The sequence below is a fragment of the Arvicanthis niloticus genome, chromosome X, assembly GCF_011762505.2.
Source record: "Arvicanthis niloticus isolate mArvNil1 chromosome X, mArvNil1.pat.X, whole genome shotgun sequence".
NCBI lineage: Eukaryota > Metazoa > Chordata > Mammalia > Rodentia > Muridae > Arvicanthis > Arvicanthis niloticus.
This window is the reverse complement of record NC_047679.1, coordinates 40,014,526-40,042,319: the sequence shown is the minus strand read 5'-3', so window position 1 is coordinate 40,042,319 and position 27,794 is coordinate 40,014,526. Positions and strand designations below refer to the sequence as shown.

The 27,794-nt window shown below is 34.5% G+C and overlaps 1 protein-coding gene across 1 annotated transcript in view; it reads right to left on the bottom strand.

Annotated features, from left to right (window-relative positions):
* Dmd (dystrophin) overlaps positions 1-27,794 on the bottom strand; it is a 1,571,027-nt gene that overhangs the window by 1,388,010 nt on the left and 155,223 nt on the right. The window contains exon 3 of the mRNA XM_076918257.1: positions 343-527. Coding sequence (XP_076774372.1) covers positions 343-527 — 185 coding nt within the window. The remainder of the gene's footprint in view (positions 1-342; positions 528-27,794) is intronic.

The following is a 27,794-nucleotide window of genomic DNA, read 5'->3' as shown; positions in this document are numbered from 1 at the left end:
TTACCATGATTGACAGCAAACCTTTTAAATACATATATGAGATTTTCTTTAATTTTATATCACTTTATACAATAGAAACATAATATGCTATGTATTATAAATTGATTTAATACCAATACATACTGATAAATATATATTTAATAATGTTTTGTGAAAATAATACTGTATATGTCACATAAGATTTACAAGGTTTATGTAGTCTTCTTGTACATATGAAATGTTATACACATAAATACAGCTACATACATAAAAGTATACACATTATATACATGTGTGTGAAATTGATACCTAATAATTAACATAAAATTAGAAACCTCTCTCATATTAGTGGTCCCACTTTACCTGTTGAGAATAATGCATCTGGTGATGTAATTGAAAATGTTCTTCTCTAGTCACTTTTGATGATGGCCTGGGCAACATTTCCACTTCCCGAATGGCTTCAATGCTCACTTGTTGAGGCAAAACTTGAAAGAGTGATGTGATATACATTAAGATGGACTTCTTATCTGGATAAGTGGTAGCAACATCTGTAAGCACATTAACAGCACACATCAATTTTTAGTTTCTATATTTGAGACTCTGAAAGGGTAATGAACAAATCAATGTTACAGAAAAAAGACAGATTAATGAGCACTTGTTTGTCCATGAACGTCCTCTAGAGACTAATTAGAACATGATAATCAGGCCTAAAATGTCCTTGCAGTTTGGCAAACCAATGAGATGAGCACTAAAGTTAATTTCTTTTTCTTGTTCACATAAAAACTTCATTCTATAATACTTTATCTCCTAAGTAAAATTGCCTAAACTAGCTAATCTAAGTGAGTAGTTTCATTAGATAATAAACTATTTTTAACTACATTTCCTTTCTATGGAAAGTTATATTGGTATGTTAATTAAAATTTTGCATTTATAATTAAATAATTATAGGATAAGCTTAATGCTTTAAACCTCCTAATAACTTTTTTCTTATAAATTTATATACAGAACGAAATATCCCTGTCTTAAAAAGAGCCTTGTATTTTCCCAATAAAAATGAAAATAACATCAGCCTTGATTGTTTAGGAATCTTCATGGGACCCCATTAGCCAACAACTGTACAGAATGCAACCTGGTCCCACCACTAGAAGCCTTGCCTGGCTACAAAAGATGGCCAGTTCAGACTCCATATCCTCCAGTACTAGGATTCTTCACTTGGGTCAACCTCATGGATTCTAGGTTAATGCTAAGACAGAGGTTCACTCTCTGAAAACTGACAGAGGGACCTCATTACCAAGGACAGCATCCAAAGAGCTCATTGAATGTAACAAGGTCAAGCTGGTGCCTGCAAGCACTTTCACCCCTTTGATCTAGTCTATACAGAATGGGAAGGTACTCTGCATGCTATGAAGAGAGAAACCTGTAGACCAACCCAGCCACAAAACCCTCAATCTACAATTACCCTGCCTATAAAATGTGCTAAAGTAATGCTAGTGCAAAACCTGTGGGAGTTGTATTCCAATATCTGTTAGTTAAGACTTATGCCACGATAGAAAGTCTAGGTCCTATATTGCCCCAATAGCCAGGAACTGGAGACTGGTTAGCCTAGATACCTAGGATAGAATCAAACATGATTGGCAAAAAAATCAATGAAATGATTCCTAATGATACTGATAGATTGGTGTCTTGTCCAATCATTATCAGAGAGGCTTACTCTCTGCATATATATTGGCAGTTAATTTGGTGATTTTTGTAGGACTCCTAAGAGTGGTATGTCTCTGACTCTTTTCCTGGTCTTGAGACGATTTTACTCTTATTGATTTGCATTTTCCAACCTCAAACATCTTGGAGACATAGGAATAGCAGGATAAAAGGGTAGATTATTGAATCTACTTTTAGACTAAAGACCATTAACAAGCTGAACATTTTATGTATTTTATGTATTTGTGTATTAATATATATTTATGATTTTATCTTGCTACAACATACCATGTATATATGATTCAACTCTTATATAAGCTACTGTACTTATGGAACTCATTTTAAAATGTAATGTGAATCTCAGATGACTGTCCAGGCAGACAACAGTCTCTGTCATTTCTATAGATATAATAGTGATTATTGGAAACATCATAATGCCTGAAAATAAAAGATATTTCAGAGGTTTAATAACACTACAGTATATGTCCCATAAAGGAATCAGACATAGAAATGAATACTAGAAGACTTGGATATTAGCCCTCACATATATAGCCAGTTAATTATGTACAAAGTTTTCAATGCTTAGTTAACAAATACTGATAAGTAAACTGGATGTAATATATGTAAAAGAATAAAACTAAATGCTTATATCTCACATTTGGCCCTAAATAGGATATCTGTATTACCTCCTGCAGAGTTTGAGACACATTGCAGAAGAGGGAGCACAGAATTAGGAGCCAGAGTTTGAGTAGGAGTGTTGTATCTTATAGACATGGCAGAACCATTTTACTCATAAACTAACTGCAGCTTCCATTAGCACAAACCTCTCAGAAGACAAATATGGTTACCAGTCTTTCATGCATGGATGAGGTAAAAATGAAGCTATACTTCCTACTGAGGAACTATGGTCAGTTCATGTGTGATGGGAAAAATCATGTCATTCATTTCAATGATGAAGTCACTGAGAAGTTGCCCAGGATACAATAAGTGAGACCTACATGTGTCCATGCAGAGAACCTAATTAAGCATAGTGGGTCAAACTTGAAAAAAAACTTCAAATTGTAAGGGTGTTTGTCAGAATAAGAAAGGTTTGACCTGCAGAAATAGAATAAGAGAGAATAATACATGGGTATAAGAAATTCATATACAGTATGAATTGTGGATGCATTAAAAAAAAAAGCTTGTTGTTCTAAGCACTTGCTGGTCAAGCATGAGGACAAGAGTTTAAATCCCATGAACCAGAAACCACAAAAATGTCTGGTGGTAGTGGGAGTTCTTCTGTAATTAGAGCCTCAGGAAGGCAGAACCAGAAGACTTCTGGAGCAAGTTGGTAGCATGACTAACCACATGTTTGGTCTCTGAGTTTGACTGAAACACCTGGCCAGGAAGAGTAATGTAAAAGAGTGATAAAAGTTGAAAATGGACAAGAAACTTGGGACTTTGTGTGTATGGGCTCATATGAACATTGGTACCCCACACACAAATCATACACATACACACACATTCTCTCTCTCTCTCTCTCTCTCTCTCTCTCTCTCTCTCTCTCTCTCTCTCTCACACACACACACACACACACACACACACACACACACACGTAGAAACACATACATGAAAAGGAAAACAAAAACATACACAACTCCACTCAAAATGAATCAATGTGTCTAATATAGAAATCAAATAGAAGGAATTACAAGTAATACTTCAAGATTGATGCACAGGTAATGACTTTCTGTTTAGGATTCAAGAAATTAGGACTTAATTGGAAGAACTGTCATACTGGATAGCAATGCATTGAAAATCTTCAGGAGAGCAAAAGAGATTACACAGTGAAGGGAGAATCTACAGCAAACAAAAGAGTTGCCTTTCATTCAACATACTGAGCAATGGTTACTTTTGAACAATACTGTAATACTATGAATACTTTACAAAAGTAAGACTAATATGTGCAGGATGAAGTTATGGAGATAAAATGGGGGAAACAGGAGGTAGGAGTTATTTTCAATGTATGCACATAGTGTTACTGACTGAAAACAGTGAGGGAGGCAATGAAATGAAAGGGATGCTGATACACATTCTAAAACATGACAAAAGTAACATCATTCAGTTTTCAAATAACTCTTTGAAATAAAAGGACTAATAAATTTGGGATAAAATGAAGGAGAATGCAGAGGAACACAGGTGGGCATTGATGGTTCTGTAGCTACAAGTAACAACTAATGAAAAGAAACTTCCTGCCTCTGGGATTGTTATCATGTTTCAAAAGCAGCTGCAATCACTCCCTTATGGAATTCTGCTAGACATGAGTAAATTTGCCCCAATAGTCCTTACATTTGGAGTGGAAATTAATTGAGAACAGAATTGGTGTCTGAGTAATCAGCTTTAAAAACTGAATTGAGCCTCTTCCAGTTCTAAATATTGTCATATTTTCTGACCTGTACCTTCTCCTCAAAAATTGGACATAACTTCTTTAATAAGCATGCACTGTTCAGGAGCTGCCCTTCTGGCTCGGAAACGCCCGGATGTCAAGGACTGACTGAGCAACATCAATTTCTCTTATGAGAGTGAGTAATAAAATAAGCATTGTGCTTCTGTTTCTAATATCTAGAGATAGCTTAATCATCTGCTGAAATTCAACTGATGACATTCATTTGTACTTGTAAATTAATTACTGAGAATTTGTTACATGTGAGCAGAGTTCATTTAAAGGAGCAACTCTGAATTTAGATCTAGACCTCTTAAAATACATCTCTTCAATGTATTATGTATGCATATCTGTATGTGTATGTGTGTGTATAGGTGTATGAAAAATCTTCAAAATCTTTTGCTTCTATTCCTTTATCTGAGAAATAAAAGGCCATCTTCATGTACTCATAGTGCTAGAAAAATCACAGGAAATGCTGAGAAATTTAAATCAAACTTCATGTAAATTTGACAAAACATGCAAACAGTTCTTAGCAAACAAAATCATTTACCTCTTATTCATATAAAAACAAGCAAAACTTCCCAGATTAATGAAAGACTGAGTGAGTATATTGTTGAGTGGAGTGTTAGAGAGACACTGAAATATAGTTTTTAAAGAATATTTAATAATAAATTTATGCCAGTACCTTAGCGCATTAAGCAACATAATTTGTAATTTATGATGGCTTCTATAACAATTTTAGAGATGAAGACTATGCATTCAATAATATTTCTATGAATTAAATGAGTATATTGTTAGATTAAAAATAGTCATCTACATTATCTTACATCATATATGCTTACTCTTGAGTACACACAGTATTATAATTAGGTAATTATATTTTATATTGCAATGAAAGAATCTGCAAAGATCAAATGAGATGTAACAAAAAACTTGCATAAATTTAATCTTCATTGCACTCACACCCTTGAAAAGTCAATGAGATTGGTACAAAAATGATGCCTTCAAAAAAACTCAAAACCAAATAACTATTCCTATCTTGAGCAGTCAAATTCTAGAATGTATGATTAGCCAGCTGCCAAGCATAACCTTGAAATACATCTGGGAAATCTATGGAAATGTCTAGACCATCCAAATCAAAGGCCAGATTTCTTCTCGGGGAAATGAAGAAATTAAAATACTGTATTTTAATGCCCATCACATTTAATAGGAAGGAACCAAGATTTTAAAGATAACATATATGTAAAAGTGCATGATGGGCCAGCCTTGTTTTGAGAGAAGATTATTTATTCAATTAAATTAGGGGTCACCATTCAGACACCATCATAAGAAGAAATTTGTAGAATTTTCAAAAGAGTTAATATAAGGAAAAACATAAACCAAACAACAACAACAAAGCAATAATGAGTTCACTATTCAAAAAGAGGCATGTACGAACTAGGAAAATTGTACGGTCAAATAACCTTAAGGTAAAACTATAAGGACATATATGCTAGCAAAATTGAAATTGGTGGTTGCCAAAATATCAATTCATATAGATATAAATGCTAAAAAACAATCACCAAAGTAAATGAACTGGCCTATCATTTGAAATTTCCAAATGTCTAAATCTTTGCTTTAGTGGAATGATTTCTAAATGGTAAAATTGACAGCTTGTAGACAACATCAGAGCATTAACTAAATCATTAAGAAATTCAATTGTTTTCAATGTTAACATTTTACATTTGATGCTACTTTCAAGATATATCTATTTTCTATTTTCAAGTCAATAAACGATAATGCATAACAAAATAAAAAATAATTACGTGTGCAGAACCTCTAATTTTAAATTCCTTTGCATTCTGGAAAAAGGCTTTCACCAGAGTATTCTATTATTGATCTATTTTTAGTATTTTGTGCACTGATGCTAATATTTGCTTCTATCCTTTAATAACAATGTTTCTCATTAGAGGACTATAAAATATAGTTGTGGAAATAATTTGCATTGATGAAAATGTCTCAGTTTCCTAAATAACACTAATAGAAACAAAACAAATGGTTTTTATTTATTGATGTGGAGGAGTAAATCATTTCTTCTAAACAAGTATTTTTCTCAACATGCTTATGATGCAGCAAGAAAAAATTATCACCATGATCCTGCTACACACAGAAAACAGTGGCTCAAAATGTATAGTGCTTAATAACAGAAAGGAAGAAAAGAAATCTATATGCTTAAAAGATTCTACATTTGTATGTGTGTGTATGTATGTGTGTATGTGAGTATATGCATGTTTGTTATGAGTGCATATGTGAAAGTCAGACGACAACTTGAGAGAGTTAGTCCTTTCTTTAAACCATGTAGGTAACAGAGATTGAATTGAGTTCATTTGGCCCAGTGGCACGTTCCCTGTTCTCTTAGCTAAATTGCTGCCTTTATAGAAGACTCTGCTATAAAAACTATTTAGTCATTTTCACTACTAACCAAAAAATCTACCCTGATAATCATTAATATAGAAGCATAATCTGAATATCAGATATTTAATTTTATAAATACTGGCATCTAGAAATGATATTGATTATGGAATCACTGTATTAAAATATAAGAAATTGTATTCATTTAGTTACATTTTAGGAGGGTAAATCATGAAAGCTGAAGACAGAGATATAAATAAATGTGCATATAAAACAATTATATATTCTTTCTGCCTCCTTGTCTATGGTATCTTCTGAGGCTTAGTAAGATAGATTTCAAAGGCATCCTATTTAGGGCAGAAAATTTACAGTCTGTCTTCTGTACTTGACATAGCTATTGATTGCACAGATGAACTCACACTGCTGAGTTTACTGGCCCAAGACCTGCACAATATTAAGCTAAGTCAAATTGTAGAACAGATAAGGAAGATCGAATGTGGCCCCACCCTAACTGGTGAGCTATTGGATTGTAACAACTTCTAGGAAAGGTGACCAGTGTTAGTTTTCAGATACTAAGTGGACATCTAGATGAGAGATCGGAATCAAGTTTGTTATCCTCTTAATTTCAGATATTTTTAAAAGAAAAAATGAACAGCAACAATTACAGAAATATCAGTTAAATGAAAAATCGCACTCAAATGTATACTCCATGTTTCATAACCTATCTTTAAGTCTAAAAGTTCTTCAGTGAACAAATACGGCCCATAAGAAAATTATCTTAATGAAATGTTGTGTCTATACATTTACAGTGCGACAAAAATTAAAAAGATAAGCATTGTCATAAGTTACTAATTGAGGGTATACCCTGTTAAATGATGTTTACACATTTTTTCAGCTGCTGCAAACGACAGAACAACTTTTCAGGATATACCATCTAAAACTCTAAGAACAGAAACTGAATTGACCTGACAAATTTGAAGCTGATCAGGCATTGTCAGAGACTATTGATAGAAAAATGTTGGTACTTTCTTACAATTTTTTCTACATGTCTATTGTAGGAAGAACTATTGGAGTTACAATCTCAAAAAAATATATATTTACATTTCCTAGTCACTTGCTGACACTGTGCTTTGCTTTTGACCTAGCCAAACATTCTTCTTTCTCCCCTACTTCTAGAAAAGGTGTATAAATTTGAGTAGTAAACTCAGGTCCTTCATTTTTAGCTACTACAAAATACTATATTTCTATACTTGAATTTTCATAGTATTAGAAGTAATAATTGATAAAATATACAGTCAGAATGGTGATGATTATTTCAAGTGACACAAATTTAGTTGATTATTGTGGTTCTATCTGGTATGTTTTTGGATTTGGAAATATGTGAAAGAGTATAAGAACAATAGTAAACCAAATGATTATTAGTGTAAGGTGGAAACTAAATATAAAATTAATCCTTTTAGAAACAAGTATCTGGTAACTGGTATCATACTGTATAATATGTATGATAGGTAGCAGTCTAACATCAGGTATTAGCATTAGTTGAAGTGGTACAAAGCTTAACAAAATACTGTCACATATGAAGTTCCAAAATTATAATATGATGGATAGTAAAAGATACTTTCTTGAACTACTGCTGAGTTTTATAATCATCCAACAGAAACATAATAGACTACTGCTGAGATTCACATAGTTTCTAAAGCATGAGTGGAAACATGCTGATAAGGCACACTGAATACACTTGCAAGCTTTAACACATATTAAGTCACAGGGACATATTCTGCTTTTGACAGTATTAACACAATTTCCTTTGAGCATGGTTTGGGGTTTCCAGGCTTCCGCTAGTGTAATTAGACTTTCCAAATTATAAATACAATAATATGCATGAATGATAAATATCTTCCCAACTAAAATATAATTTAAACTTCACAAAACAGATAATCAAATGCAGAACATTAGCAGAGAAAAATAGGAGTGCCAGAGAGTATCAAAATCATAAACCAAGCAAAACTGAAGACTATAATAATTTTTAATAAAAGAATGTGAAACCAATGATGTCAAAAAATCAAAAAGTATCAAAAGGCTGGTTTACCAGTTACAAACTATTCAATCTACCAGGATAACCTACCTGCAATATGTGCTAGAGAAATAGTGACACACAGCTCATGGGAGTAATCAACCAATATATGTTTAGATTTTAACGCAATTCCATGAGATTGGACTCAACCCTGATACTGTTCAGGTAGCTAAGAAACTGTAACCAGATAGACCATGGACCTAGGGCAAAACAAAGTATTACTGTTCTGCTAAAGGAACATAGACATAAAATGACTCCTAAGGACATTCTGCTATACCTATAAATCCGTGACTTGCTCAGCCATCAGCAGAGAAGCTTCCTCTTGCAGTAAGTAAATGTGAACACAGAGACACACAGCCAGATAATATACAGAGAATGAGCAACCTAGGAACATTTATTCCTAAGTGGGATGTCTCCAAATCTCTCACACTCAGGGCCCAGTGAACCCTGCAGAAGATGAGGCAGAAAGACTTTAAAAGTCAGAGAGCATGTAGAACACCAAGGAAAAAAGGCTTTATATGCACAGTCAGACATAAAGACATATGAACTCACAGAGACTATAGTAGTATATAGGAATGCTGTTTGTGTCTAAGCCACGTAGGGTCCCAGTACTAAGAGAAGTGGACACAAACCACCATCATTAACCCAGAAGTTGTCTTTAATTGATGACCACCCAAAAATTAGCTCTTGACAGTTGCACTAGGGACAAAACTCATTCTTAAGGGCAGGTTCCATATCTAGCGGTAGATAGCCAACAGAAAATGAACTCAATGACATCATTTGGAGGTTATTTGTCTCATAATGTTTTCTCAGAGGTTTAAAAAAACTTATGCACACTTTCTAGCTCCCATTGTATGGTTCTTTTGACGTTTTTAAAAATTAATCATTCCATTTGTTTACATCTCAAATGATATCCCATTTACCAGTTACCCTTCCACAAGGGCCCCATCACACAACCTCCCTCTCCTCTCTCCCTTTTGCCTATATGAGGGTGCTCCCCCACCCACCTTCTCCCAACCCACCCCTACAATATCTTCCTACACTGGGGCATCAAACCTCTACAGGACAAAGGGCCTCCCTTCCCATTGATGTCAGACAGGGATTCCTTTGTTTATAAATGTGTGTATATGCATATATGGGACATGCTCTATTCCACATTTTGTTTTACTTTTATTTTATTACTCTTTAGATATTTATTGTTGTTTAATGAGAGACAAAAGAGGTTATGGATTTTGATGGAAGAGAAGGTGGAGTGGATCTCAGATGAGTTGGAATATAGGAAGACATAGTCAGGATATATTGTATGAAACAAGTCTATTTTCAATAAAGAGGGAAATTAGAAGTAAAAATAAAATGCTTTATACAAATTGCATACAGTGTCTAACAGTTTATCTTTAGAATACTCTATTGAATTTTAAAAATATGAATATTTATTGAAAAAGATTGTATATGTGCAAAACAGTGAGCAGTAATAAGGACAAATGTGTGCTGAATTGTTTATACTACATATTGCTTAGTTGTTATCGCTCCCTTCTTGCCTCTCAAGTTCTGAAAGATTATTAACTAGTTAGCTATGTTGAATCCAAGATTAAACTCCTCATTCTTTCTAAAATGCATAGTTTTCCATTTATTACCAGTTCTTTATATGGAAATATCATTCATATGTTGAACCAAGAAAGAATAATTGACATGGTTTATGCTTTTCTATCATTTTTGAATCTTTCCATTTGGTTGACTAACAAGCCAGATATTTTCTCTGTCTAAAAGATGGCATATGTCTACTTTTCTCTATGATCACTATTACTCTCTCATCCAAGCCATAATCCTCATCTTCTGGGATCATTGTGTTCAACCTAGATTGCTTTCATATCTGTATCATTTTATGTTCAAGAACCATAATTAACTTTTCAAACCACAAATTAAAATTTAATAATCTCACTTCTGAAGTGTTTCTAAAGCTAAACATTTTTTTAGAACAAACCACCACTTCTTGCATGCTGTCCTGTTAAATGATCAATATCACATAATTTGCTCATTTTACAATGGCATCTCTCTGACTCTTTGTCCACTAACTTAGAGATATTTTTGTCTTTGTGTATTAAGAGAAGCTTATCTCTTGGTCATTTCTCTTTTTTTCATTTGTTTGTTAGTTAGTTTGTTCATCTCTTATATATTATAGCCCAACAGCAGATTACTCTTCCTCCCCTTTTTTCTAGTCCCTCCCGTTTCCTGTTCCCCCTAGATCCACTCCTCCTCCATTTTCCTTCAGAAAAGTGTAGGCCTCATGAGGATATCAACCAAATATGCCCTAACCAGTTACAATATGACTATACACATATCCTGATATCAGGGGTGGACATGACAATCCAGTAGAAGGAAAAAGAGTCACAAAAACAGAGAAAGGAATCCGAGACTGTCACTCTCTCACTGGTCAAACTCCCACAAGAATAGTAAGCTACACAAATAATACTTATTCAGAAGATATAAGTCAGACCCACACAGACTCCTCAATTATCATGTCAGTCTCTGTGAGCCCCTATGACCCCTGCTTATTTCATTTAGTGGGCCATATTCTTGTGGTACCCCTGACCCATCTGGCTCCTACATACCTTCCTCCTCTTCTTTGTGATTTCACAAAGTGCTCAAAGTGTGGCTGTGGGTCTCAGCATCTGTTATTATTATGAGTTGCTGGATGAAGCTTCTCTGATGACAATTATGTTAGGCTCTAGTCTATAAGCATTTCAGAATATCATTAGGAATAATTTTATTGACTTTAGTTCAATCCTAGGACTCTGGGATATTCAGTGTCTGGCCTTTGGCTCTCCAGGGAGTGACAGGCATGGTCTCAATCTCATGGCATGGATCTCATGGATCTCATGGATCTCAAGCTAAACTACCCCGATCTGTGCTACCTTTACTCCAGAAAGAAAAAAAAGCAGGTAGGATTTGTGGCTGGTTCTATGTCTCAGCTATACTACTGGAAGCCTTGCCCGATTTTTGATGACAGCCAGTTCAGGCTCCATATCCCCCATGATGAGGAGTCTTCACTAGGGTCTTTACTCATACTTATACCTTGATCTAAAATGTTTAACCATTACTTTTACAATTTTTAATGAACTGATATTATATCATAGTTCACAAGTAAATTCCTCACAAATGCATTTGTTAGTCATTTTATTTCAAGAAGCCTAAACCAAAGACTTTCCTCTGCCTCACATGAGCTTATTTACTTTATGATATTTGGTAAGAACATATATTTTTATTTCTTTGTTCATTCACTTATTTTTTCTGTTACAGAAATAATAAACTGATACCTTGAAATAATACATTTTGATCAATAATCAATGGGATATAATATATTTCTTCTCTCCAAATAGCATTATAGTAGTAGTAATATTCCAGGACAACAAATGCTGCATACACTTGTCACAATGCTGATATAAACAATTGAACATCAACTGGCCATTGCAGAGCCATATAATTTTAGAGTGTATATTTATATAATTGTGAGAGTCTATGTCACCAGTTTATTTGCTATATGTTCTTATTAGAATGTATTGTCAATTTGATGCTACCTAGAGTTACCTTAGCAGATAAAACCTCCACTAAAAAGCTAACTGAGCATGAGCAAGCCAGTAAGCATCCATCCTCCATGGTTCCTGCCTTGGGGTCCTAAACAGATTCCCATCAGTGATAGTGATAGACTGTTACCTAGAAGTGTAAACTGAAATAAACCTTTTTCTCCCTGAAGCTGTTTTTGATCAGAGTGTTTTATAGCACAGCAGAGGAGATCAAATAAGACATTATTTATATATTAGTGTTCGTTCATTTGATGAAAAATAAAGTTCACTACAAAACAGTATGCTGTGCAGCAGACTCATGTGTATTATACACGTTGCATCCCTGAATTGTATCTAGAGACCAACCTTCTTAGATAGACAAAGAATATCTAGGTTTGCACAATTATATTACCTATTCCACACTAACAGTATCACTTATCAATACATAGACCAGAATGTATCCCCATAATTAACTTGTAAATAGCTATTATTAGCAACACAAAGCAGGAACTTTCTCTGAATTATTTTCCCACTGACTGGTGAATAGCATGGACTGAATATTCTTTATATTCAAACAGTTAATGAATGAATATAGTTAATTATCACTGGTTGGAATGAATGTTCACTATGACAGTCATCTATGAGCATAAAGTCAGATGTGTACTGAAAATTATGAACTAGTGAAGTGGAAGAAAGCACATGAACAAGCAGCATTTATCTCCCCACACAATTATGTGAAGGAGATTGTTTAATATTTAATCAATTTCTATTGAGCATCAGTTACAGACAAGGAATTTTTATAGCCTTACCCCATTTAATCTTCAGTGCTCTCTTGTGAGTTAAGAACACCATCCAAGGTCATACAGCCAGTCAGCAATCGTCTGATTAAAGTGGAAAATAATAGACTCCTACATTTCTACTCCTGTTTTCTCATTTTGTGACCTTAGACAAGGCTAATCTGGAAGAGCCAGTGCTTTTTACTGCATCCTAAAGCTTTTACTTAAATTATTGCTCACACTATCAAAAAATTAAGCTTGATTTGAAGAATAACTTGTGTTTAATTAACTTGACCATATCATTGTGAGAAGCAAAGACACACCAGTTTCTGAGTCTGAGCTTATTAGTAGGTTAAACAAGATTCCTATGAATGATTAACTAAATTAGTACACTTTAAACTTCAATGAAATATACTCAAGTTCAATTGCTATTTTATTCATTTTCTCCAAATGTTGCCTTATACACGTTACAAAACAGCACAGTGGTTTGCATCAAACTTTTTAAAAAATCATATTGACTGAATAAACAGAAAAATGTTCTCAAGTACTCTTAGATTCAAGTAGAGAGAGTGGAAATATTAAAACATATATTAACTGTAGTTCTCGAAAGCATGCCACTGCATCTGCATTCCTGGGCCCCTAGAGAAGGTAGTAAGTGAAAGTCATGCTGGATCACCAAAAGTTCATCTTGAAACTCTCCATTTTTCTCTCCATTTAGATTTAATTTCTCTTTTGTAAACATATATATAACAGTAACAATACACTTATTGTCATAAAAAGTTAAAATTCTATACAAATATATAAATAAATACCTCACATTTCAGCAGTACAATGAATCCACTCTCTAAATGTAGCAGTTATCAAACATTATGCACTCTCCATATCTATGTATCTATCCATCAATTTATTCATTTGTATATCTACTTGTCTCTGTAATGGCATCAAGCTATATTCACACTACCTACAAGGTACTTCCACACATACCTTCACATAACATATTCAGGTATTATAAATTTATGCTATGTCAGTCCATCAGCCACTAGCTCTATGAGTTTCATTGAAGAACTTAGATATTTTTATAGTTTCATGTTCCCATTAGTAATGTAGACAAAGATCTTTGGTAAAATGTATTATTAATATAAATATAGTTTATAAACTTTTTGATAAAGCATGTCTTAAGAAAAATATAATTTACCAACATGTTTGTACACACATGCATTCAATTTGAAGTTAACCTTATTCAATAATCTTTCCTAAATGTATCCCCATTTAAATTAATGAATATTAATGGGAAAAATAAAAGATATGGATTATGGAAGGTGGTATGTTTATATGGAAGTGAGCAAGAGGGAGTAGCTTAGAGTATCTGGTTAGTCAGGAACTTCCTGAAGCTAATGTGTTGTTTACATTCTGAGTCTTAACTCGCCTCTCTTTAGAACATTTTGAGTCTCAAGAAACTTCCGTATGAAACAAATCCTTTCATTTGTGGGGAAACTGCTACATTTTTAAAAAGAAGAAAACAATGTCACTTTCAAACACTGTTATTTAAATTTATCATTTCCCAATATATACCATTATTTTTTTCTCTAAATTTTCGGGGCTATAGTATGGCACAGGTTCTCTAGATAACAATGAAAACCATAAACTATGTATGGCTTCCTGATCTTTTAAGGAAGGATCCACCATGCTTTATCTGTTATGATAAACATAGCACTACCTATGAATACATTTCTGCTTCCATTGCTTTTCTTTGCAGTTTATCGGCCATTGAACTCACATAATATATGATTTTTTGAAACATTTTAAAAGATCTTATAGGAGCTGTACAAGCTTCTAGAGCAGCTTTCCTCAGCCTGTGGGTCTTGACCACAAGATATCACATATATATGATTTTTTGTGAACTTCAAACTATAATTTTATTTTCATTGCACCTTCATAATTGTAATTTTGCAACTGAGCAATTTTGTAAGTTCCTACACCCATTGAATATATATTTTTTCTGATGGTCCTGACCCACAAGTTGAGAACCACTGTTCTAGAGGCTTATAAATATCACAGTATAATTTACTTGAGACTCAAATTATTACCTTTTTTATCAATACAAGGGAGTATTATTTGATGAAGAGTAAAACAGATCAAACTTGCAGTAAAGAGAATATATTTCATTAAACAATTATACTCTCAAACCTGATATTTTCTACCAAGTGATATAAGAAAAAATAGAAAATAGATCATTAAAAAGTTTAAACTACTTATGAAAACATACATTGATGATTTCTAAAGAAAAATAATTTAAAAATTCATTTTATTTTGCCATAAATTAGTCTTTTGAAGTTTTAGAGATACATATTATGCTTTGAATATATTATGCAGCACTTTACCGCCTCACCTTTTCCAGTTTGTAGTATGCCTGGTCCTGCATCTTTTCATTTATTTCACTAAATAATTTTATCAGTAAGTCAGCATCCAGTTAGTTCCTATGTAGTCACACTTCTAAATTCTTCAGGAGCTCATTAACACATGTCTTTTCTCAAATGCTAAGCTTTTATAGCCAATTAATTAATTATATTATATTTTTTATTTTAATCCAAATATATATATATACATGTATATATGTATATATATAAATGCATATGTATATATACATATTTAAATAACTTATTCTCAAGGACTTAAGATTCCATTTAAAATATTTTTGTAACTTTCCCCTTTTTTATCATTATTTTCGATAATTATAATCTACTCTAATTTTGGCAGTCAGCACACCCTATGTCCTCTGTGATATGTCTGATATCATACAAGAAAGTCTCACACTCTGACAATATTATGCTTAACATTCATGTGGCATAAATTAATTTTAGCATGCCATGCTATAGAGTATGAATCCAGTTTGTATATTTAAATGTTTTGATTGTAAAATAATATTTATTTGAATGTGTTGAAAAGATTCTCATGAAGCCCACTTATGTGGAAAATACCAAAATAACAAAACAAAGGCAAAAGCACTCCATTACCTTCTTCTGTCTAAATAAGAAACTCAAGAATTTCTGTCATACTTTACTACTAAGCACAGACATCCCCTCTGCCACTTCCCTGTCAGTGTTCTGCACTTTTGTTACAACTATTCCACAGGGTTATCTCTAGGAAATATTAAGGATATAGGGATGAGAGATGTGGATTTCTTTGCTGGTAGTAATAGAACCTGCAATCTTTCTTGGATATGCTGGAGCCATAACAGCTGTCTTTGTCCAGACACACCAGCTATCTAGAAACTTTTGGAACAAGCTTAAGCAGGCATTAGCATCCACAGATAATAGCTTTGTGTCCCTCTAGTGACATAAGAACTCTTCCTACGGCCATGATCCAAAACAGGAGATCACTAGATCTAATCACTGCTAAACATGGATATACTTACATAGAATTGAGAAAAAAATGTTACATCTACTTAAATGTGTCAGATGTTTGAGACCAATGATAACACCTTCAAAAACCTCTGTACAGACTTGCTCTCAAGATTTCAATCCATTAAGCAATTAAGTTGATTTAATAATTCCTTGTCTTCCTGACTCCCACCACTCATTAGCTCTCTGGTTTTTTGCTATTTTATTTTGATACTTACCCTGCATCATCCAATTCTTAAACGGGCAGATAACTAGCATTACAAAAATCACTGACAATTGGGTTCTGAATCAATACAAAACAGTTACTAGCATAGAAGCTGAGGACTTTTTATGATACTACTTCATTAAAAAATGAAACAGACAGAGATGTTAGGCTTTACTACTAAAGTTGTAGCATACCATATCCAGATAGCTCCTCTGAGCTTGACACAAAATGGTGAACTTTTTTTGCTTAGCAAGTCTTATTCTCTGCCTGATCAGGAGAGTCTGATCCCCAGTTTTCTACTTGAGCAATGTCACATATTCCTTGGCAAACCAAGATCAACTTCCTCTTTCCCAATAAGAACCCACTTAGCAAGTACCTGGGATTCCTGGAATGGCTCTTTCTATAAATGTAACATTAATAGTGCTTTGAATTTCAGCCAATGATTTTATTCACCCTGAAAACTCCTTCCCACTTTCCAAGGTTCATATGTAGTCCTTAACCACCCTGAATAAAGGTATGCACACAGTCTAAGATCATCTAAAAGAGCTGTTTCATTAAAATCCTCAGAGAAAGCATTCTCTCCCTATCCAAAACCTGCTCCCCACCCTACCCCAGGCACTCTTTGCCAGCCAGACTAGGGTCCTACAGACACCACCCATTCTGGAATCTACTTCATCCTTCCAGTCTGGTATCCTGTTCCCATTTTCTCCTATTCCTGCTTATTCGCCTTCTCCTCCCTGAATCTGGATCTAGTAACAATTATTCTACTCTTTTTTCTCAGCTGTTTTCTCCTTGACATCCTTTTGTCCTCCTTCCTTTTACATATTTCCCATACAAGTTCAAGAAACATTTTTATTATTTGTCTACCTTATTTAGCATAATATCTTTCAAAATCATGTTTGTTGTTACAAATGGAAACACACGTATATGTATATTATATGTATAGCTAAAATCTTGTATTTTACAAAGAATCTTTCTAATTGTATATTCACTGGACAAAATGAGTTTTATTGTGAAATTCTGTTTTTTGCTTTTTTTTATAAGAACAAGTCTTACTAGGATGAGAACTCTGTTTAGTTTTGATGTATGTCTTCCCTGATGTCTAAGGATGTTCAGCATTCTTTTTATATATTTACAGATCACCTGTACTACTTACTTTAAAGGGTGTTCATGCTTATTACTAATTTATTGCATTTCTATTGGTTGAACTATTAAATTTTTTTTGTTTAAGATTTTAGTTCCTTGTCTAACATTCTATACAGTGCTTCTTCGGTAGGGTTATCTTTTTTTTTACTGTGAATAATCTTTTTAATTGGATGCTACATCTTGATAAAAATGTTGAAAATATTTTAGAAGTAAGACATTATCTTTAATAACTGCTCCTGTAAAAACTGGATTTCACCTTTTTCTAAACTGGAATAAAAATGGATAAAAATATTACAATATAAAACTTTGTGGCTATTATGGGAATACATGGGGACATTTGAAAATACACTCATAAGTAATAACTTTGTAGGTAGAAATTCTTAGTAGAGTTGTGTAAGCTCATTCAACTCCTCCATGTCTTTGTTCTGTCTATGTGCAAGTATGATTCAGGTTTTCTTACATTGACTTGTAGCATCAGTTGATGTCAGAAACTGTGATATTGCATCCATTTACCTTTTTTGTTCAGGATTCCTTTGGTCATTCCTTGCCTTTTGTAATTCTAAGCAACCTTTAAGAGACTTTTTTCCATGTATGTGAAGAATGCCACTGGCAGATTGAATGAAACTGAACTGAATCTGCGGGTCCTTTTTATTGATATTCCCATTGTAACAATGCATTTTTGTACCTTTTAGCATCTTCTTCTACATTCTTTTGTGTTTTATAATGTTCATTATACATATATTCAACATATTTGTGGAAGTATATGCCTATAGATATTTTAAGTGATTGTCAATAGTTTTCTGTTACCTCTTTTTCAGGAAGTTTGCTATTGATGCATTAAAAACTTCTAGAGTTCTGTATGTTGATTTACATCCTACTATTTTGTGAAAAGTGTTTGACAGAGCCAAGAGACTTCAGATTAAGACTTTAGGATCTTTCAAGTAGAGGATATTACTATGGAAAAATATAAATTAACTTTTCCCTTTCCCATTTGAATTCTTGTTTTTATCACTATACTTGAAATATAAAAGTTCAATGCCTCCCTTGATATGTCAGATGGATAATTTAAATAATAGGAAATATTATTGTTCATGTAAAGTTCTTTGAAAATTAAAATTATAAAAGGTGTGTGTATTTATGAATTGTGCTTTAAATGAATGATAAAAACTTTTAATTGAATTAGACATTGTCTTTTTAAATAAATGAAATAAGAATAACACAGTAGGTAAATTGAAGTTAATTGACTAAGCTGCCATAGCTAGAATGTTTGGATTAAATTTCTATTCAGGTCTCATCATTTTCATAATGTTGATTTATGAAGAAATATGCAAGTCCAGAGGAGTTCTTTAAAGTGTGTTTTTATATGATTATTTCACACACACAAAGAAAAATTGTCATTAGCCATATATATCTTGTCTAAGCTTTTACCCAAAGGAAATGTTAACATCATTCATTTATAATTCAGTTAGTAAAAATAATGAGTTAAATTGAGTTTTACTCTGAGAAGATAAATTTAAAAATGTACAATATATAATATCCCATAAAATGAATAAACAGTGATAGCATTGCAAAGCAGAAAATCTAGCATATATCCCAAGGTATTTAGAATGTTTTATTTATACCTGTCTTAATAACTCACAGAGCTTCAAAAGGTTTACTTAAACATTAGTAAATAACTTTGGATCATACATTCAGACCTTTCATATATAATGAGTTTTAATGTTAGCATATGTTTACAGCTTATAAAAATAATAAACTCTTTTTATGATAATAAAAGCATAGAGTTTTAAAATATTATTAAGATGAAAATACACTTCCATGTCACATTGGTCATCACTACAACATTAATGCCTTAAAGTAATTTAAAAAATTAATCAGAATGCTCTAGTAAGTATCAAGTGAACTTTACCATTGCATTCTATAAATAAAAGCTCAAGTACAATGTCTTATTCAGAAATGGTGCTTAAGAAATTGTTACTATGGCTCTATGTTCATAATACTGTGGATCAAGAGAAAATAGAATCTAAGTGCTTTGGTGAACAAAAATACTTTATTATCTATTTATGTAACAGTAAACAGGATAATTTGTTCCATTTATAGTGAAGGTCATGTTTTATAAAGCTGTTATAGTGAGTCCTACAAAGTAGATGCCATAGCATGGATGAAAAAGGGATTCCCATTTTTGATCCTTCTAATTATCTATGTATATATTTATTTATGTACCTATTTTCTACTTGTAATTTCTACCTTTAATTAAAGCCACATATATCAACTATGATCATATTGACTCTATAATATGTAGATAATGTGTAATTAAATATATGTGCTTGTATGTGGTTTGTTAAGATGTGATTCTAACATTTACTAGCATGGTCAATGGTAAAGTTTTCCCCTGAACTGTGTTTAATATCTATTACATATATTATCTCTTATTGTTGTTTAGCAACATCCATCAAATTGATTTTTTTTAATCCTGCAGAAAGGCTTATTAAGACTCAAGATGTAAATAACTCAAAAATTTTGCAACTTCTCTAAAATTTAGAAGATTAACAAGCCCTTCTCTACCCAAGGGTATGTAAGCATTCTGGACTGCTAGATAAAGAAAAATCTCCAACTGTTTGAACTCCCTATTGCGTTCTTCTCTACTTGCCTACCTTTCTTCTATCTCTCTATATCATCTATCTATCTATCTATCTATCTATCTATCTATCTATCTATCTATCTATCTATCTGCCTTTTCTTCCTTCCTCTATTTCTCTCTTTTTTTCAAGATGTTTTTAAAGTTTTATTTATGTAGGTATGTATATGCTTGTATGAGTATGTGCCATGGGTGTGCAGGTCCCCACAGAGGTCAAGATAAGATATTGTGTCCCCTAGAGCTTGAGTTAAGAACAGTTGTGAACTTTTTGACATGGATGATTGGGAACCAAACTTAGGACCTCTGGAAGAAGCTCTTTTTAATGCTGATCCATCTTTCTAATATCCACTGTTTCTGCATTCATAAGTTTGTCACTTATGTTTAGGTAGTTTTTGATTTGTTTCTTTGTTGTTGTGGTGGTGGTGGTGTTTATGAGAGAGAGAGAGATACTAAGAAAGTTTTGTTGCCTTTGCATCTCTCATACTCCTGTAAGTAATCCTAATAAACTCAAAGGTTCAGCAAACTAAACATTGGAAGAATTGCTGCTTTAATCAATCACCTACCTGTCTGGGATAAGTAGACTGAGGTTTTTCTTTTAAATGTTTCTTCAGAAAAAATGGCATGCAATATTTATAATGAATAAGTATTTAGCAAAAACAGTCATGTATTTTGTCATATAATTTTATATATTCATTGTAGTTAAACAACTTTTGATCATACATCTACATGTGGTAAATGGCACCAACAAAACCTATCTATCATACTGTGAAATTTCTAATTAGCCAGGATATGAAACTTTGTTGCATGTAGTTTTAAAAGCATGATACTGCCTTAAACTCGGAGTTGTGACCATACTACCAGCCCCTCCTGGCTTAGCTCTAGAATTGGCTGCCCAGTTGTGGGTCTTTTATGTGAAAGTTACATTAATATGTGAAATTACAAAAATAAACAAACTTTAATGTAATAATGAGCTGTTAGATAATTTTATCATATTGAATATTTAAAGTAAGCCACATAAGAGAATCTATTCTAGATTATTTAAATATTGTAAAAGCATTTTATTGAGAAATTGTAAAGGCCTGTTAACTGCATAAGAAGGTGTTATTTGTGCATAAATTCATATGCTGTCTTAGATGATATACTATCTCATATTTTACATATATTATCACATTTATCTCATAAAAAGACACTACCTACAAAACAAGTCTTATATAGGGAAAATATATCTGAAGGAATAAAAATGGCTTCTAAAAGTGATTGAGCTTATAAGTAACACAGCAGAGCAGAACTACTTTCAATTCTAAATTCTGATTAATGTTCTAGCAATTAACAAGACCACTTAGTAAATTCATTTCCTAAAGCCAGTTTACACCTCTATAATCACCTTAATTAATTTCATATCAGTCTTCTTGCTGCACTGATGTGATTGGTTCATGTCAATGAATATTAATGATGTGTATTAACATGCATTAGTTAGGAAAGCAAGTTTTCCTTAGGACAATGTCTGCAAATGAATATTGACCAATTTACAACACAGTTTACCCTTTGAAAAGCAAAATGAAGGCCATTCCAGCCAGATGGGTTAACTCTACAGCTTCCCCTCTCTGACTTCCTTCCAAATCCACCTCTCCCTACTCTCATTTCCAACTCAGAGCAAACCATCTTCTGTGGCCCCCTCCAACTACAATGGCTCACACATATCTTCCACTCCAAACTTTCCTCCCACATTCACTACTTCATCCCAGCCCCACCAAAATAAACAGGTATTCCTTGGGAAACAATAGGCCACTCCCAGCCAATAATGAAGGTAGCCCAACTATAGAAATGTATCACTTCATCATCTCCTCCAAATCCATTCCCCAAGTCTTATCCCAAGCTCAGTAGCATAATGCGTGCTTGAGTTTTGCCTCCTTCCATACACTGGTCTCCAGAACACACAAATGTCTGCCTTCATAAATCCTTACCACAGTCATCACTTTATCTCTGCCTCCACAACAGGCAGGCATTTCCTGGGACACATCAGTTCACTCAATCCAGGGAATGAGGTAGTAAAACTGTGGATCTTCACGATTCTATCTTCTCCTCCAAATCCAATCCCCTACTCTCACTCCCATTTCTGTAGCAAGACCATTTGCTGTGGCCTCTCACTCCTCTCTGATTCCATCTTCAGAGGATCACACAAACCTTCTCCAAACTTCCTTCAAAGCCATCCTGATATCCTAGCCCTCAAATCCAGCGGGCTTTCTCTAGGAACACAATAGCTAAGCCTGACAGAATCAAGCAGGTCAGCAATACAGGTTAGGTAAGCTTCACATCTCTCCTCTTCCTCCTTTCATTTATATCCAATCCCCTAGCCTCATCTCCATCTCTGTAGCAAACTACATACTGTGTCGTCTCTCTTTACTCTCTGTTGGCATTGCCAGGGGACTAAGCAAGTCCTGGTGGAACACCCTTTTTGTCTCCCTTGTGTATACCTTCAGTCCCTACTTCTAGTCCTTCCCCATAACCATTACAGGTAATGGGTGTCACCTCCCAATACCTAGGAACATATTTTACCTAGAACAACCAGTGGTCACACATATCAGGATTCTAGACAAACTATCTACCAGACAGCACACAGCCATCACACCCTCCTAAGTACTAAAGAGAGTGTAATAAACCAAGGTAAAAACACCTGCCCAACAAAGACAAGACCTTCTGATTCTGTTTGTTTTCATTTATTGTTTGAAAATTCCATAAGTGTTTTGATTGGATCCACTATCTTTTCAGACTCCTCCTTGATTTCCTTCTCCATACCGAAAACCCTCCCAATTCCTTCTTTTTATTTTTTTTTATAACTCACTCATTCCAAAATCAGTGTTACCCAGACTTGGGTTAGAACCCATCCCATACAGGGTGGTCAACCTACTATTCTATACATTTCTGGTAAGAGGAGATGTCTTCTTTAGCCAGCAGCTATCAACTGTCAACAGCAACTCAGCTAGATGTGACCATTTAAGTCCTTGAACTACCCCTATTGAAGTGTTGACTTGTTTGATCTTCAGCAGTTCTTGAGCAGGCAACCACAGTTGCTGTGAGTTCGAGAGTGCAACATTAGTATCATTTCTTTAGTTTCAGCAGTCCTGCTTGTCCTATGGTGCTGAGAATTCTCACACATCCCTTTTCCCCAATGTTCCCAAAGCTTCATGGCTAGATATTGTGACACAAATATCTCATTTGGCACTGAACACACAACAAACACTTATTTTTAACTTTGAAAAGTTCTGAGTTTCTATATTTACTGCCATCCACTGCAAAATAGAACTTTTCTGATGAAAACTGAGAGATGGTCTAATCTGATTCCAACCAGGCTAGGCTCTCTATTATGTTCCTAATCTTCCTCTATGTACAGTTAATGAACCAAAGAATGACTGAACGTGACTATATGTGCCAAAATACTTTCATACTTTTTTCAGCAGTAAGATACTACAGAGAAATAACTGTGCTTACCCATTGTTACACAAACATGTATTGAATGCTTATCACTTTCTAATATTTATATTATATACTAGATTACAAGTATAAACAAAAGAGTTAAAGGACAATACATGCATCATGGATCCTTGTCTTCCAGGCTTATGTGATTATTATCATTTTAATCAGAGTGGTTGAGATTGCCTATATGAGACCCATGCAAGATTAAGCTTATCAACATACCCTCATGAATGAAATTGGGAAATGTCTTCAGACCCCCTGAGTCTACAAGTAACACATTAACCTTAATGCCTAGAGAGGTGTGTAATTCTCATCCCGCTACACATAGTTTCGGGATATGCTAAAGAATATAGAAGATAAATTTAAGGGGAAATTCCATCTTTGTACTTTTCCAGAGATTGTCAGTCACACTAAATTGGAAGATTTATCAGGGTTGCAGAGGTTTTCAGGTCATCAATAGTTTTATATATAGCCTCTCATTCATATTCCCATAAGTCCAATAAACATTACTGGTTCACCAAAATAAACTTGTCTAACATCATTGCTTTGCTCTGCCACTGGTACATTATATCAACAAGTAAATAGACATTTGTTCCCATCTCCTCAGGAAATGTGATACAACATGTAAAGCTAGTGTCTTCACTATTTCACAACACAGTGAAAGTTAATGTTCCAATTTTGGTATAAAACTAACCAGTAATGAAGTCCTTCAACTTCAAGGCTATTTCATATTAGTAAATATTATGTACTATATATCTCCATTATGTGTGACTTTAAAACTGAATTATAGTAGATTGGCATACTAATTATGTATCACTATGGAATCTTGCCATATCGAATGGTAACTTTTATTCTAAACTCTAATATTTCTACAAGTCATTAGTCATCTCAGCAGATGCTCCTTTCTTTCAACTTCTGATAAAAAGCAATATGTCAACTTGAATGAAGAATTGTGACATGAAGAACTGAAAGGTACTTTTCACAATAAGAAATTCAGAAGGCAGCAAGCTCTGTTCATTTTTCATAATTAAATATGTGTGTCATTATCTCTCCTGTCAAGCAAAGTCATTTCATCAAGGGATCTGACAAATCTTAATCCATTCTAGTACTATTAATATGTAATATTTCTTTAGATTCATAGCAAACTGAAAACATGTATAGCATAGCCTATGCCCTGTGGACCCTTTAATCTTTGGCTCAATAGTTTATATCTGACTGAGTCACATTTTTGGCTCTACGAAACTGCAGGTTCACAGTGTCTCTTCAGAGAAATAGAACACTCATTAAGATTATATATAACTATATACATAATATTTTCATGTAAATTATGCATATACATGTAAAATAATATATACATGCATATGTTATATATAATCTTATATACAGTATATATAATATATACTTATAATTTTAGTATTCTATTTATGTGAAGAGAAACTATGAACATGTTATGAATATATATGTATACATCCTTTTAAATAGGTATGAGGGACACAAAGATATACAAAGAATATATATTGTGATGGTTTGTATATGCTTGGTTCAGGGAGTGGCACTATTAAGAGGTGTAGTCTTGTTGGAGTAGGTGTGTCACTGTGGGCTTGAGCTTCAGACCCTCTCCCTAGCTGCCTGGAAGCCAGTCTTCTGCTAGAAGCCTTCAGATAAAGATATGGAACTCTCAGCTCTTCCTGCACCATGCCTGCCCAAATATTGCCATGCTCCCACCTTGATGATAATTGACTGAACATGTAAGCCAGCTCCAAATAAATGTTGTCCTTATAAGAGTTGCCTTGGTCATGGTGTCTGTTCACAGCAGTAAAATTCTAACTAAGCAAAAGTTGGTACCAGGGAGTGAGGTATTGCTGTGATAAGCCTGACCATGCTTTTGTTGGAAGAGTGTGAATTTGTGGACTTTGCATTTGGAAAGTGGTGGAATGCTTTAAATCAGGCTTAGTGGGCTAACTTAGTAAGAATATAAAAGATTGTTGCTGAGATTGATTTGAACTGAGCAGACCTGGCCCCAGAGGGTTCAGTGGAGAAGAATTTCAGTATGTGGCCTCAAGACTGTTTTGCTGTATGTTGGTGAAGAATATGCCTGCTTTTTGCCCTTGTCTGAAGAGTCTACCTGGGTCTAAGGTAAGGAGATCTATATTAATTGCATTGACAAAGGAAGTCTCAAAAAAGCCCATCAGGGACTTTGTTCTCTCGTTAAGTCTTATGAAGGGTGTTTTGAACAAGCACAGCAAGCTTAGAAAGGAAAATATAAAATGTATGTTTCAAGTATTAAAGGGGCACCAGGAAGTGAAATGGAGCTGAAGCCTATGGTCTAGGAGATAACAGATTAAGGGATTTGGGGGCAAGATCACATCCAGTTAAATTTTAGATTCAGGCATGGAGGTACACACCTTTAATCCCAGAAGTCAAAGCCAAACAAATCTGGATTAGAATGGGAGAAAACAGGTTCTAGGTAAAGAAAAGCTTAAATTCAGGCATGGTGGTACACATCCTTAATCCTGGCATTACAGGAGAAACAGCCATGCAGACCTCTGAGTTCAAGATCAGTATTACAGAGCAAGTTCCAGGAAAGCCAAGTTTAGGCAGACAAGGAGTCAGAAAAAAAAAGCTGGTAATAGAATAAGGTGGAGGGGCTCTGGCTTTAGAGTGAAATATCAGAGACTTCTGAGACAATTGATGCTGGTTAGCTGGATCTAAGAAATCAGTGGTGATTAAGAAAAAAAACCAGCTACATTCAATTTCCTGACAAATTAAATGGAGGTGTGTAGCAGTGGGGGATAGGGAACAGGAGGAAGCTACTAGAAAGTCCAAGATGTCAGGGACATAGAGGTTTCCAGGACACAACAAGGATGACATTAGCTAAAATACCCAACAAAGTAGAGAGAGAATCTTGTAGAGACCATATCCAGTGCATAGGCATGGCCCATGGTTGAGGGATGGGGCAACGCATCCATCTCAAAAATATCAATCCAGAATTGCTCTTGTCAAAAAGAAATGCAGAGACAAAGAGTAGAGCAGAAACTGAAGGAAAAGCCATCCAGAGACTGTCCCACCTACAAATCCATCCCATTTGCAAACACCAAACCCAGATGCTATTGCTGATACCAAGAAGTGCTTGCTGACAGGAGCCTTGTATAGCTGTCTCCTAAGAGGCTGTGCAGAGCCTAACAGATACAGATGCTTCTGCATGCAGCATCTGACTAAGCACAGGAACCTCAATGGAGGAGTTAGGGGAAGGAATAAAGGAGCTGAAGGGGTTAGCAACCCCACAGGAAGAACAATATCAACCAGCCAACAACCCCCCCGAAAAAAAACCCAGGGATTAAACCAACAACCAAAGAGTACACATGGGGGGACCAGTGCGTCCAGCTGCATAGTAGCAGAGGATTACTTTGTCTGGCATCAATGGGAGGAGAGTCCCTTGTTCCTGTAGAGGCTAGATGACCCAGCATAGGGGGATGCTGGAGTGCTGAGGCAGGAGGGGTTCAGTTTGTGAGTGAGCACCCTCATAGAAGCAAGGTGGATGGGATATGGGATACGAGGTTTAACAGGGCAAGAGGATAACATTTGAAATGTAAATAAGTAAAATAACCAATAAAAACAATAAAAAAAGAAGAGACCAGCATCACTGAGGAGAAATCATCTGGTAAGTGTTTTCTGAGCACACAAATAAGCTTTGTTCCAGAGATAGACAAGTTTGTACCTCATGCTGCAGATGTACTTGGTAATGTGTAAGAGTCACCCAGGTGGCTTTGAAGGCATGAAGAGGTTTTGAATAACAGGTGAGGCTTGGCACTGTGAGAGGCCATGGAAGGCCATTGGTAAAGGTGCAGTCTCAGTTCTAGTTGACAGCCCAGGATTGAAGGGGTCATGTAAAGGATTTGAGGCTTGGCACCATGGATAGTGCCTATGAGAGGCTATGGGTAACGCCTTGTTGCAGTGGAAGACCCAAGGATACTGGAGATACTGGTACCATGGGATGATCACCAAGAACAGCAGTGGGAGTGGAGTGGAT